Source organism: Chelonia mydas, chromosome 3 (genome assembly GCF_015237465.2).
Source record: "Chelonia mydas isolate rCheMyd1 chromosome 3, rCheMyd1.pri.v2, whole genome shotgun sequence".
NCBI classification, from domain to species: domain Eukaryota; kingdom Metazoa; phylum Chordata; order Testudines; family Cheloniidae; genus Chelonia; species Chelonia mydas.
Genome location: NC_057851.1, coordinates 175,551,042 through 175,563,297, shown reverse-complemented (window position 1 = coordinate 175,563,297; position 12,256 = coordinate 175,551,042). Strand labels below are relative to the sequence as shown.

Here is a 12,256-nt window from a genome sequence, read left to right as displayed (position 1 = left end):
TAGGTATGTGTTAGATTATGATTTCTTGAAATGGCTGAGAAAGTAGCTGTGCTGAATAGAATGACTATTCCTGTCTGTGTGGTTTTTTTGTAACTTAAGGTTTTGCCTAGAGGGATTCTCTATGTTTTAAATCTAATTACCCTGTAAGGAATTCACCTGATTATTCATCCTGATCTTACAGAGGTGATTCTTTTTTTTACTTCTATTAAAAGTCTTCTTGTAAGGAAACTGAATGCTTTTTCATTGTTCTAAGATCCAAGGGTTTGGGTCTGTGGTCACCTATGCAAATTGGTGAGGATTTTTACCAAACCTTCCCCAGGAAGTGGGCTGCAAGGGGTGGGAGGATTTTGGGGGGAAAGACGTGTCCAAACTCCCTTTTTTCAGGAACCCAGATAAAGTTTGGTGGTGGCAGTGGAAATCCAAGGCCAAAGGGTAAAATAATTTGTACCTTGGGGAAGTTTTAACCTAAGCTGGTAAAAGTAAGCTTAGGAGGTTTTCACGCAGATCCCCACATCTGTACCCTAGAGTTCAGAGTGGGGAAGGAACCTTGCAGGCACCTACCTGCCATTTGTGCCTTTGAAAATCTCCCCCAAACTCTTTCATATGGCCACATGGCCACTTGATTCAATTTAGTTTTCTGTCAATATAAAACCAGTGGGAAGAAGAAGAACAGACAATGAGGGTTATTTTTTAAAACAGTTAATGCAGTACTTGCCATTTTTAATCATTGTTAATTTCTACATTGTAGAGTCATGCGCAATCTTTTGAAACCTACCTCTCTCACATGATCTGCCAAGGTAGCCTGTACCAGAACAATCACAGATATATCTATTCCACCCATCCCTGCATACACCATTGTTTTTACAGGGGTTGCTCAGGCATGGTTTTGCAGTTTCTCTTGAGCATGAGGGCTTCACTCCAGCAGTGCTTTGAATTTCAGCCATTTGTCGAATATCCTTGCTTTGGCCATCAATAAACAAGTCTCTGATGCAGCCAACGTATCCATAATTGAGAAGTGCTGTCCACACCTCTGTTGGAAAGACCAGCCCTGCTTTATTTTCTGGCAAGCCCCCAAGATACAAGTCATCATCTAGGTCTAGGATTTCGCTTTCTCCTGGTGCAGTGTAAGGTGTACGTAATGTGTTCACAGAAATGGTACCTGATAAGAAACAACAAAATGCAAGATTTTTAACATATTAAAGTGAATTCTGACAGCACTTCTTTATTCCCCGAGTCCCAAAATGCAGTATTTTCTTATTGCCAAATATCTCATACATGAAAGCCCTAGATGAATGTTGTATTTACACATTTTAAAATAATAAAATGACACATTATTTTGTGTTAAAATATCCCTTAAACACTGTCAGGAAATATGTGGTGTACAAACATTTCCACAAAGTACTGCATAAACTTAAATGTTTGAAAACCAAAATCCACATAAGGGATTTCAGGTAGATAAAATGTATTATTCGGTGCAAAAAAGTCAAATGTATTTCAGGGTGATCTTCAGAAACACCCTGTTGGTGGAACAGCAACTCTCTGCACTGCCCTCTAAATGGCTCAAGATCCCATTCTAGGGATTCTGCCTCTGAGGATTCTGATCGGTTTCAGTGGGCTTAGGATCAGACCCTTTATCTGGGAGGGGAGGGGAAGTATTCTTATCAGCTGCCAGGCAGCCAATCATTAAAAAGATAGTGATGTACACCCAGAGGAAAAAAAATCAATGCCTCTGACATTTGCATCTAAATGTGTGCTTGTTACAGAGAGGAGAGAGAGGGAAGCACAAGAGAAATCATGAAATCAGAAATATTTATTTATTTTTGCTTTCAGTTAAAAAACAAAAACAAGCCTGAAATTTTAGCTCTGCCACTTATGCAAGAAGCCTCAAAAAAGCCTCAGATGTGTTGCCCAAAATGTTGGCTAGGATGATCAATTGTCAAGATCCTCTACTGTATAAATAATTGTAAAGACCAAGGACTCCAACTGAAAGAATTGAACATACAGAACCGTAGCACATGTGTGTTAATCAGATTCAGTCCAACTGTTGTAGTAAGATTATTACAAACAAAATCTGCGTGTGGATTTTAATATGATTCTGTCTTCACAATCAAGCAGGAGGTGAAATCACAATCCCCTGTAAATCACTGTATTAAAGTGAAGTACTGAGGTTGAGGGAACTGGGCTTATTTAGTCTGATGAAGAGAAGAGTGAGGGGGGATTTGATAGCAACCTTCAATTACCTGAAGGCGGGTTCCAAAGAGGATGGAGCTCAGCTGTTCTCAGTGGTGGCAGATGACAGAACAAGAAGCAATGGTCTCAAGTCACAGTGGGGGAGGTCTAGGTTGGATATTAGGAAATACTATTTCACTAGGAGGGCAGTGAAGCACTGGAATGGGTTACCTAGGGAGGTGGTGGAATCTCCATCCCTAGGGATTTTTAAGGCCCAGCTTGACAAAGCCCTGGCTGGGATGATTTAGTTGCTGTTGGTCCTGCTTTGAGCAGGGGGTTGGACTAGATGACTTCCTGAGGTCTCTTTGAACCCTAATCTTTTATGATTCTATGATTCTACCAGCCACATTATACTATATACGTTACAGCAGTGTGTGTTTTATGTTTTACCCTCAGCCATGTGTTTGAAATGGTACTATGGAAAGCAGGATAGCCCAGGATCATGTTCCTCTTTAGATACAGATGCATGTGAAACACCATTCCTATTATCACTATGCAGCACAGAATCTGGAACACCTCAAGGATTATTATTGAGAATTGACTACTATGGAATGTCATTTGGAAAGGATATTTCCAAGATCTTGCATGCACCTATATCAAAATATGACTATAAACTGAAAGCAAAAGTGAGTCAGACAGAGATATTTGAAACAAACATTTTATTATATGAATGTTAAATTAAAATAAAATACTATACAGTAGAATTTAGGCATCAAAAGAACAAACTAACTTTTTTTCTTTGTTTGGAATCCCCTGACCTCTGTTACGCAGGAGGTCAGACTACATGATCACTTTGGTCTCTTCTGGTCACTAACTCTATGAAAAACAACTGTTCTGGAAAGGCCACAATTTGGCATGGTCAAATACATTGCTTTCTGGGCCCCCAGAATTGTATTTATGATGGGAGTATTTTGTACTCTGATGATACAGAGTTCCAGGGGACTCATAGAATTAAAAAATGTAATGGGCAAATCTCAATGGCTCAGAATAATCATTCAAAAGTTTAGACACTTATTCAAATCATTTTGCACTGGAAATGTCCGAAGATAAAGCTCCCTTGTGAGATTTCCAGTACTTCTGGTTTAAGCTGAGTTTGGTATAATTCAAAAACAGCCTCTCTACTTTTAACGGTTACCAAAAAGGATGAGGGGACAAAAAGGCTTGTGCCTTTTTTGCATCTTTATAATTGTGTATAAAAATGCCTGAAAATGTTGCTTGTTTTAAATGTTTATCCCACACTTCCTTTTGCAATATTAGGAATACTTTTCTTCTGTGTTTTGCTTGAGGTCTATTTGGAGAATCAGAAAATTGGAATGGGAGGTTCCTAAATCCCTAACTGAAGGAGGTCAATATGTTGAATTTTTAACTAGGAGACCCTTTCTTCCACCAAAAATCCCTCAATTTTCAATCATGAGAACCTAAAGTTATTTTACTAAATCTATATTTAAGCACCCCTATCACAAGTCTTATTTTTGAGGTTCTGAGCATCCACAGTTCCCATTAAATCAAACCTCGGAAAGTCAGCACCTCTGAATATCAGGCTACCTGTTAAGGAACTAACTTTAGTGTGAAAATTTTTGCGGAAGTTTTTAGTAATCAGTTGTGTCAACCAACACACACCTGTTACCTAATTTGATACATATTAATGTAGATATGATAGTTACTGCATTATGAATAATATCCACTAAATATTAAAAGATAAAGGTTTGGTTATGGGTTGCAGAGCTTTTCTCCTTTAGGTCACTAGCTTGAATTAGACCCAGATCATTAGTGAATAAAAGCTTTCTAATGACATTTTAGTAGCCTAATATACATACAATGAATTGGTGGTTTTACACCAGTTCCAAGTAACAAAAGCAACCAGTACAACTGGCACATTTTTAAGCATCCTTAGCAGAGAGGCCTGGGATTAATTGGACATGGAAAATGAACTATACCTCTTCACCCTTAGGGACTTGATCTCAGTCAAGGTTCAAGAAAACTGGTTGCACAACTTAGTGGAACCTTTCACTGATCCTTCCCATGTTGTACCAGATCTGTTCAGTCTCTAGACCAGTTATTTGGCATCACCAACATTATTTCACTGGCACTGTGGGAGCCTCAGGCACTGGTGCACCTCGGTTCCTCATATTCTCTGCCTGTAGCACATAATAATCTAGTCTCCTGTGGGATGTAATACTTTGGTCTAATTTTGTTGCTGGCTTTAGCATATGAGTGCTGGCATACTATGAGTTTGACTTCTGTATTTGGGGGGCCAAGGGGTGGGAGGGGGTGAGGCTCCACAGGGGATCCAGATGCGGCAGGGGGGAGTGTCTTAGCAGGGCAGTCCTCTGGATGCAGTGAGTGAGGCTTGGTGGGGTAAGGATTCAGGTGTGGGGGGCTTGGTGGGGTTCAATAGCAGGGTCTTGGTGTGTGGGGTCTCTGGATGCAGGGGGTGAGGCTCAGCAGGGTGGGGATTCAGGCATGCGGCACTTGGGAGGGAGGTCTGTATACACTAGGGTTGGGCAGATGGGGGTGCAGCTCCCCATACAGTGACCTCTCCCTCTCGCAGCTGAGGAGTGATGGGGGCAGGAAGTGGAGCGTGTGTGTGTGTGTAGCTTCTGGAGCCAGGAAAGGTTCCTGGGGGTGGGTCTGACCCGACCCCGGTGGCTCCCTGCAGGGGAAGTCCAATAGTCCTTCCGCCACACCCCCACAGCCAGGACTAGCAGCTGAGCACTCACCTGGGTTGGGAAGCGGCTCAGCCACCTTGCTCTTATTGAAAATGGCCCCACACTGGAGCTCTGCTGTGAAGGTCACTGCTCTCCTGCACTCCGTTACACAGTCCACGTGGGGAAACTGACCAGAAGGCATGGAGTGCCTTGCATCACCGCTTGTACCCCCACACAACGTTCCTCTGTGTCCTCCAAGGGAACTGGGGGGGGGATGGTGAGCAGCAATGCCAGGCTCCGTGCCTGCCAGTCAGTTTCTCCATATAGGCAGTGCGGTGAGTTATCAGGATCTACTTTCCTGCCCTCCCCTTATGCAGAGCACGTGGAGGGAACTGCCCAGCAGGCACAGAGCTTGTGGCGTCACCCCTGCCTCCAAGGGAAGAAAGCAGGACCAACTACCAGGGAGAAATCTGGGCACCCCCCCCCACACACACATACATTGCTTCTGAATCTTATCCAGTTCGGGGGGGGCAATTCCCCCCATGATCCTCCCAATCTCTGCCCATGGATGCTGGGTGGTTTTGGAGCCCTGTGATATATAGGAGGTCAGACTACATGACCTGCTGGTCCCTTCTGGCCTTAAACACTGTTACTCTATAAGCACTTACACTGCATATTAATAACAGTTCAAATGATATCGTTATATTATACTGCAGATGCTCTTCCAAAAGTATATGTTTAATCAATGAGTGTTTAGTTGTCTATATGATGACTCTAACAAAATTATTATGAGGATTTTATTTTCATACATTCCTTTTCTTATTTTTATTCTTTTTAAAATATATTTTTGGTATGCTGCATTATTTCTAGTACATATTAAATTTAAAAAAAAATATGTATTTATTCATGGGCTTTTCTGTGGAGCTCATCATTGTCTTTATTGCATTCATCACACACATACTAACACTGTTGACAACTCTATCAATATTATCAGGAGTCTCCTGATTTTAAGCTACTCATGATGCCAGGAGAAATCTAGGGCTCTCTGGTTACTAAAAATGGCTAATGTCTGCCAGGGGTCTCAATGTAAATAAAGACACAAGTTGCCCTCAAAAAGGATGGCCAATTCCTAGTCACCATATGTGATCCAGCTAAGAAACAAAGTAACCTGGGGAGTGAATCAGTCAATAAGGCTGAGGGCAGAATGATGCCAGATGAGGCAACGAGTGACAAGCACTCTTGTTTCAGTAAATAGGGTTGAACATGACAGAACCTCTTGTAGAAGAATGCAATGGGTCACCAATAAAACCTGATGACTGCGGACTACAAAATGAGATATTCTGAAGCAATAAAAGTTTGCTCTCTAATGGCAAAAACTATTGCTTTGGAGCTATATAAAGTATTTGCCTGGATAGGAGTTCTCTGGGGCACCTGGCATTGGTCACTGTTGGAAAACAAGATACTGAGCTAGATGAATCTTTGGTTTGACCCACTATGGCCGTTCTTATGATATCTTGACAGACAGATGGACCGATTTTTCCTCAAAACTAAGGACACTGCACAAGATATAGATTATCAGTGGAAGCTCTCTGAGATCTTATGGAAATTATAACATTCAATGACCCTAAAAAAGGAAGCACAAATCCATCATGGGAGAAACAGTTATCTATGTGATCTTGGGTTTACTCCATTTTTATACCATGCCTTTGGAGCTCTCCTTATTTTGCAGAGCTTGAGAGAGGAGTTCTTCATCTACGTTGCCAATATATTGCAGCATATTTGAATTATTTCGACCGAGAGATGTAGGCAGATGCTTATGCCAGTATGGCAGAAGAAAAACTGTTTTAGTGGTGTCATTAAAAAAAAGGAAAGAGTAACAAGCTTCCTGTATACAATACTAAAAAATCCCTCCTGGCCAGAGGCAAAAAATCCTTTTACCTGTAAAGGGTTAAGAAGCTCAGGTAACCTGGCTGGCACCTGACCAAAAGGACCAATAAGGGGACAAGGTACTTTCAAATTGTGGGGGGGGAGGGGAGGTTTTGGTCTGTCTGTTCTGTGTGCTTGCTGGACACAGATCAAGGAAGCAAGCAATCCAACTCTATTAGAATTAGTAAGTACTAGCAAGGGAATGCGTTAGCTTATTTTTGTTTTGGCTTGTGATTTTTTCTGTGCTGAGGAGAAGGTGTATTCCTGGTTTTCTTTTTGTAACTTTAAAGTTTGGCCCAGAGGGAAATCCTCTGTATTTTTTAACCTGATTGCCCTGTAAGATTATCTTCCATTCTAATTTTACAGAGGTGCTTCTTTTACCTTTTTTCTTTATAATAAAGTTCTGTTTCTTTTAGAATCTGATTGGTTTTTTTTTTTTAGTGTCCTAAACCCCCCCAAAGTTGGTCTGTACAGATCTTGTTAATTCTCAAGTCTCCCCAGCAAAGGGGGTGTGGACGCTTGGGGGGATATTATGGGGGAGTAGGAACTCCAAGTGGACCTTTCCCTGAGTTTGTCTAAAACACTTGGTGGTGGCAGGGTTACCTAATCCAAGGTACAAGGGAGAATTTGTGCCTTGGGGAGTTTTTAACCTAAGCTGGTAGAAATAAGCTTGGGAGTCTTTCATACGAGTCCCCACATCTATACCCTAGAGTTCAGAGTGGGGTGGTAACTCTAACAAGTGGGAAGGTGGAAGGGAAGTCTTAGAAGAAAAATATTTGCAGGCTGAGAAATTTCAGCATTAGATTGTAAGGTGTCTGGGGCAGGTAACATCTTTTTATTCTGCTTTTGTACAGTGCCTAGTACAATGAGCTCTGGGTCCATGAGCAGGGCACCTCGCTGCTACAGTGATATAAAACAAATAAATAAATAAATATTAATACAGCTAATGATGAGACAGTGAGCACCCCAAGGGAAAAGGTGGCTTCTTTCACAGACTGCTTGATCACCTGGTAAATAGAAAAGATTCTCCATGTCTCCCTGAGGCAAAGAAAACCAAGGGGGAAAACTGCTTAAAAACTTTTTTATTGACTTTTGGGTCATGAGAGAGGAAAGGGAAGACCTAGTTAAGGACTGCACTAGGTGAGCTTCTGGGATAGATCTGACTCACAGCACTGATCCTTCATCAATGATATTTAACTTCAGAATCTAAATAAAGAAGTATTTCTTTTCCCCAGTATCACCTGGAAGCAAGTCCATCCTTTAGGCTCTTGCTATGACCTTTTGGATCTCTAACAATGGGACACCCAGTCAGGTACTGTAGGCATTATCTGAGGGCAGAATTTTTGGTTTTTTTTTTTACTACTTTATGGATACACAATCACTTGTACAATACCAACCTGGAACACTACTTGAATGAATGGAAGACTAATTAGGATTGTTTATCTTTGGAGCACCAGGTCAATCCAACACTTCAAATAAGTAATTTCAAATACTTATTTAATCAGGAATAAGTGTTATGATTCATGAATGGTCTATTATATTATACATATTTTTATATATAAGCACCAAACAACAGGGCTTGCAATGGCTATTTAGAAAGTGCTGCTTGCAGTGAAAGACTGATTACAGTAAACCTCTAATTATATGCTCTGGTGAGATCCTTTTGCGTGCTCTCTCTTTCTCACTCACACACACACATGATAATTTCTTGTGCTTAAACCAGAACTCTTACTTTAATTCAAAATCTCAGTGACTTTTTAGCCCTTAAATACCAGCTTACCCATGCATAACTGCTGATATAATCTGTTTTGCAGTGCTGTACACCATTGAAGCCTGACAAGAATGATACATTCTCTATCTGATTTTAATGTGTAATGATGATTTCTAAAGGATGGCAGTTTGTTAGAAAAATGCTTGTGAGGTTATCCTTGAGTATGCCAAACAGCTTAACAAAATTTAAACAATACTCAGGCCTCACAAATCAGTTATTAACCTAGCCCTAATGTGTCACAAAAACCACTGTGGGCGCAGCTGTTTCATGGTATGTTCCTACTTCTTTTACTGCAAAGTTGGCAGTATTGTAACAGCTGAACAGCCAAACATTTCCCATAGGTATCTGTTAATGAGCCTCTTCAATCATATTCATTATCTCAGCAATTTAGGTTTTATAAGTCTGTTTACAATAAACTAAGACATCCACCCACAGACATATTTCTAAACCTTGTCTCATCAATTGTGATCAGTAAAATACTGAGATTGTAACTGCAGCTGGTGCAGCTACCTTGATCTCTATACTTACCTTACGTGGTCTATTAAGTTACTATGTGAAACTCTCATAGTTGTTTATTGGCAGATGGTGAAAATCTAAGGAAAGACTAGGCTTTTCTGGCTGTATCATATTGTCCTCTTAGTGTGCTAGAGTGAATATTATCTGATAGTCTGGTAACAGCTGTGTCAAACAAGGCTAGCTAGATGACAGAAAGGGGATAGTTGTTGTTGCTGCAGCTTAGAGTGGCTGTTTCCTGTGGCTGAGAATCAGGAAGAGAGCAAAGACCAGAAAATAAATCAAAGCACTTGCTGATTCTGCTAATATTGAAGTCAAGGAAATTAGCCACAGCTTTCTATTATCAGTGGGCACCACTCTGCTTTCGATTTGAAAGCCAGAGAAATGTAGGAATAAAAGGTTGCAAAACATGAAACGTTATTTAACAGCAAATATGGTACTTGAGCTACATATTCATGAAGATGGAGCACAAATTTAAAAGATGCCATGTTAGCAGTGATTGGCTCCGATAAGTAGCTAATAAGTTGGAGATCTCAAAAGATCATTCTCTCAGGAGATTTCCAGTATTCCTGGTTTGGGCTGGAATAGCATTATTGCAGAAGATTTTGCCATGCTTTCTCACACTGAGTGTTTAATAGTGAGGAGTTGAGTAAGACAGCACCAAACACAAGTAGGAGTAGCAGAATCTAGCTCAAAATATTCATTTCCAGTGAGAAGAAAAAGAGGAATATACAATTTATTTTTCATGTTAATCAAATGTATTTTTTCTGATGCAAATTCTGTGGTCCTTATTCAGCCATTATTCAGGCAATACTCCCATTAGATTAGATGACAGCATTGCCTATGCAAAAATGGAGTAAGAATTTCAGTATTTTTCTCACTGTAAACATTAACCCAAACTTATTCAAATCACAATAAACATTTGTGTTGGGTTCAGGTTTTAGATGAAAGTTCAGTATAGTATTAATTTTTAGGGTGGATAAAAATCAATGATTTTTTTTTAAAATCAGTTTTTATTTAAACTGGATTTTTTTGATAAAATGCTTTTTGAGGAAAAAACCTATCTAAAGATACTTTTAATTAAGATACATTATAGCTCAAAGATATCTCATCATGGAATAGGGATTATAAATTCTAATTCTATAGTATGAGACAATATATTTATGTAATGTTTAAGAAAAGTTTTGTAAATGAGTTCCAATACTTCATGGATTAGGGACCCAAACTTATGAGGTTCCATGGGCTTCTGTACAGAATATTTAGGTTAATCTTTCTATCTATCCAATGTTACTCAGTGTTCAGCCTAAAACAGTGGTTCTCAAATTAGGGCCGCCGCTTGTTCAGGGAAAGCCCCTTGCGGGCTGGGCTGGTTTGTTTACCTGCCACGTCCACAGGTTCAGCTGATCGCGGCTCCCTCTGGCCGTGGTTCCCTGCTCCAGGCCAATGGGAGCTGCAGGAAGGGAGGCCAGCACATCCTTTAGCCCACACCGCTTCCCGCAGCCCCCATTGGCCTGGAGCAGTGAACCACAGCCAGTGGAAGCCTCAATCAGCCAAACCTGTGGACGCGGCAGGTAAACAAACGGGCCCTGACCGCCAGGCGCTTTCCCTGAACAAGCGGCGGCCCTAGTTTGAGAACCACTGGTCTAAAAGATACCATCAGATATGCTTAGTTTTGCAGTTCTCAAACTGTGGATTTGTGTCTCCAGAGATAACATGCTTGTTAACAGCAAAAATGTTTAAAATAAATAAATAATTTAAAGAGGTGAGAAATAACAGACCTCAACCCTATTGTCCCTCTGCAAATTTGTGTATACAGAGTCAATCCCTTATCTCTCTCTAAAAGTGCAAAGTTTCAAAAAGTTCAATGAATAGAAGATTGTTGGGGGTGAAATAGATCTGGACAAGGAGAAGAAGTCTGGAGATAAATGTGAGAAGGGAGGGACAGGCAGTAGAAACAAATGTGAAACTATTTGAGCAGCATATTCCAGAAGTCTTGAGGTCTTTCTGAGTGTCGCCTTCATTGATTTGAGATCTACCATACCATTCTCTCACTAGAAGGGAAAACCTATAATGGCAGCAGGTCATAAAAGAGACCCAGTTTGCGAATATTTTAATTAAGTTCCTCTACCTTTGGGTAAGACAGGCATGCGTGCAAAATGCACCAGTGCAACAAAGAAATGCAAGGCCTGGTCGCTCGAACAAAACAACATCATGAGAAGTGTTCCTTCTCAGGAGGAAGCTGCATTGAAGATGATGAAAGGAACATGTCTGAACATGCAGGATCATCAGGTTGGTAAACTTTTTTATTTCATACTTCTTTCTTAAGTACTACCTGTCTTTCTTCTGGACTATTCTTGAATTCTCATGTTTGAGCAAAAAATATAGTTGTTACTCTATGTTACTATCATTTTAGATGCAGTTGTGATAAAAAATAAATAGCTGAAATAGGCAGATCTTCTTTTTACAATTTCACCTTTAAAGTAGTACTGAGTGTCAGTGAATGCAATGAGTAATACTAAATGAGCAGTATGGTAATAATAATTAAATAACTGCATTGACTTATTTTGTTTAGGAGAATCCATCCTCAACATACAAGATTCTGAAGACTATCCATCTTCAAGATCACCATCATTTTCTATAGTTTCAGAGTTATCTGCCAATGATAGTGTTTCAGTCACATCATGTATGTCACATAGCTACAGTATATCACCTGTAGTAAAAAGAAAAAAAAAAATCTCCATCATCCAGAAACAAACATAGATAAGTTTGTGATAAGAACCAGCAGATTACAAAAAGAGGTAATTGATAAGAAAATTGCCCAGTTTGTTTAGGCAACAATCTCTCCTTCCCATATAATTGAGAACCCACACTTCATTAACATGGTTCAGTCATTAATACCAGGATACAGTCCACCCAACAGAGCAGATGTTGCAGGCAAATTGCTGGATAAAGTGTATGAAAGAGAAATCGAGCAGTGTGCAAAAGGTCTAGAGGGTAAAATTGTTAACCTGAGTCTTGATGGGTGGAGCAATGTCCACAATGATCCTGTTGTATGACAACAGAATAAGGGAATGTCTTCCTTACAGAAACAATTGATACATCAGGAAATGCACACACAGCAGAATAATTACAAGAAGTAGCAGTAAAAGCTATAACAAACTGTGAAAAA

General features: G+C 40.2%; 1 protein-coding gene across 44 annotated transcripts in view; it reads right to left on the bottom strand.

Moving 5' to 3' along the window:
* The window catches only part of NRXN1 (neurexin 1), a 1,224,094-nt gene that overhangs the window by 666,844 nt on the left and 544,994 nt on the right, over positions 1–12,256 (bottom strand). For all 44 annotated transcript variants that reach the window (XM_043543816.1, XM_043543819.1, XM_043543831.1 and 41 more), the window contains one exon: positions 776–1,159. In XM_043543816.1, coding sequence (XP_043399751.1) covers positions 776–1,159 — 384 coding nt within the window. The remainder of the gene's footprint in view (positions 1–775; positions 1,160–12,256) is intronic.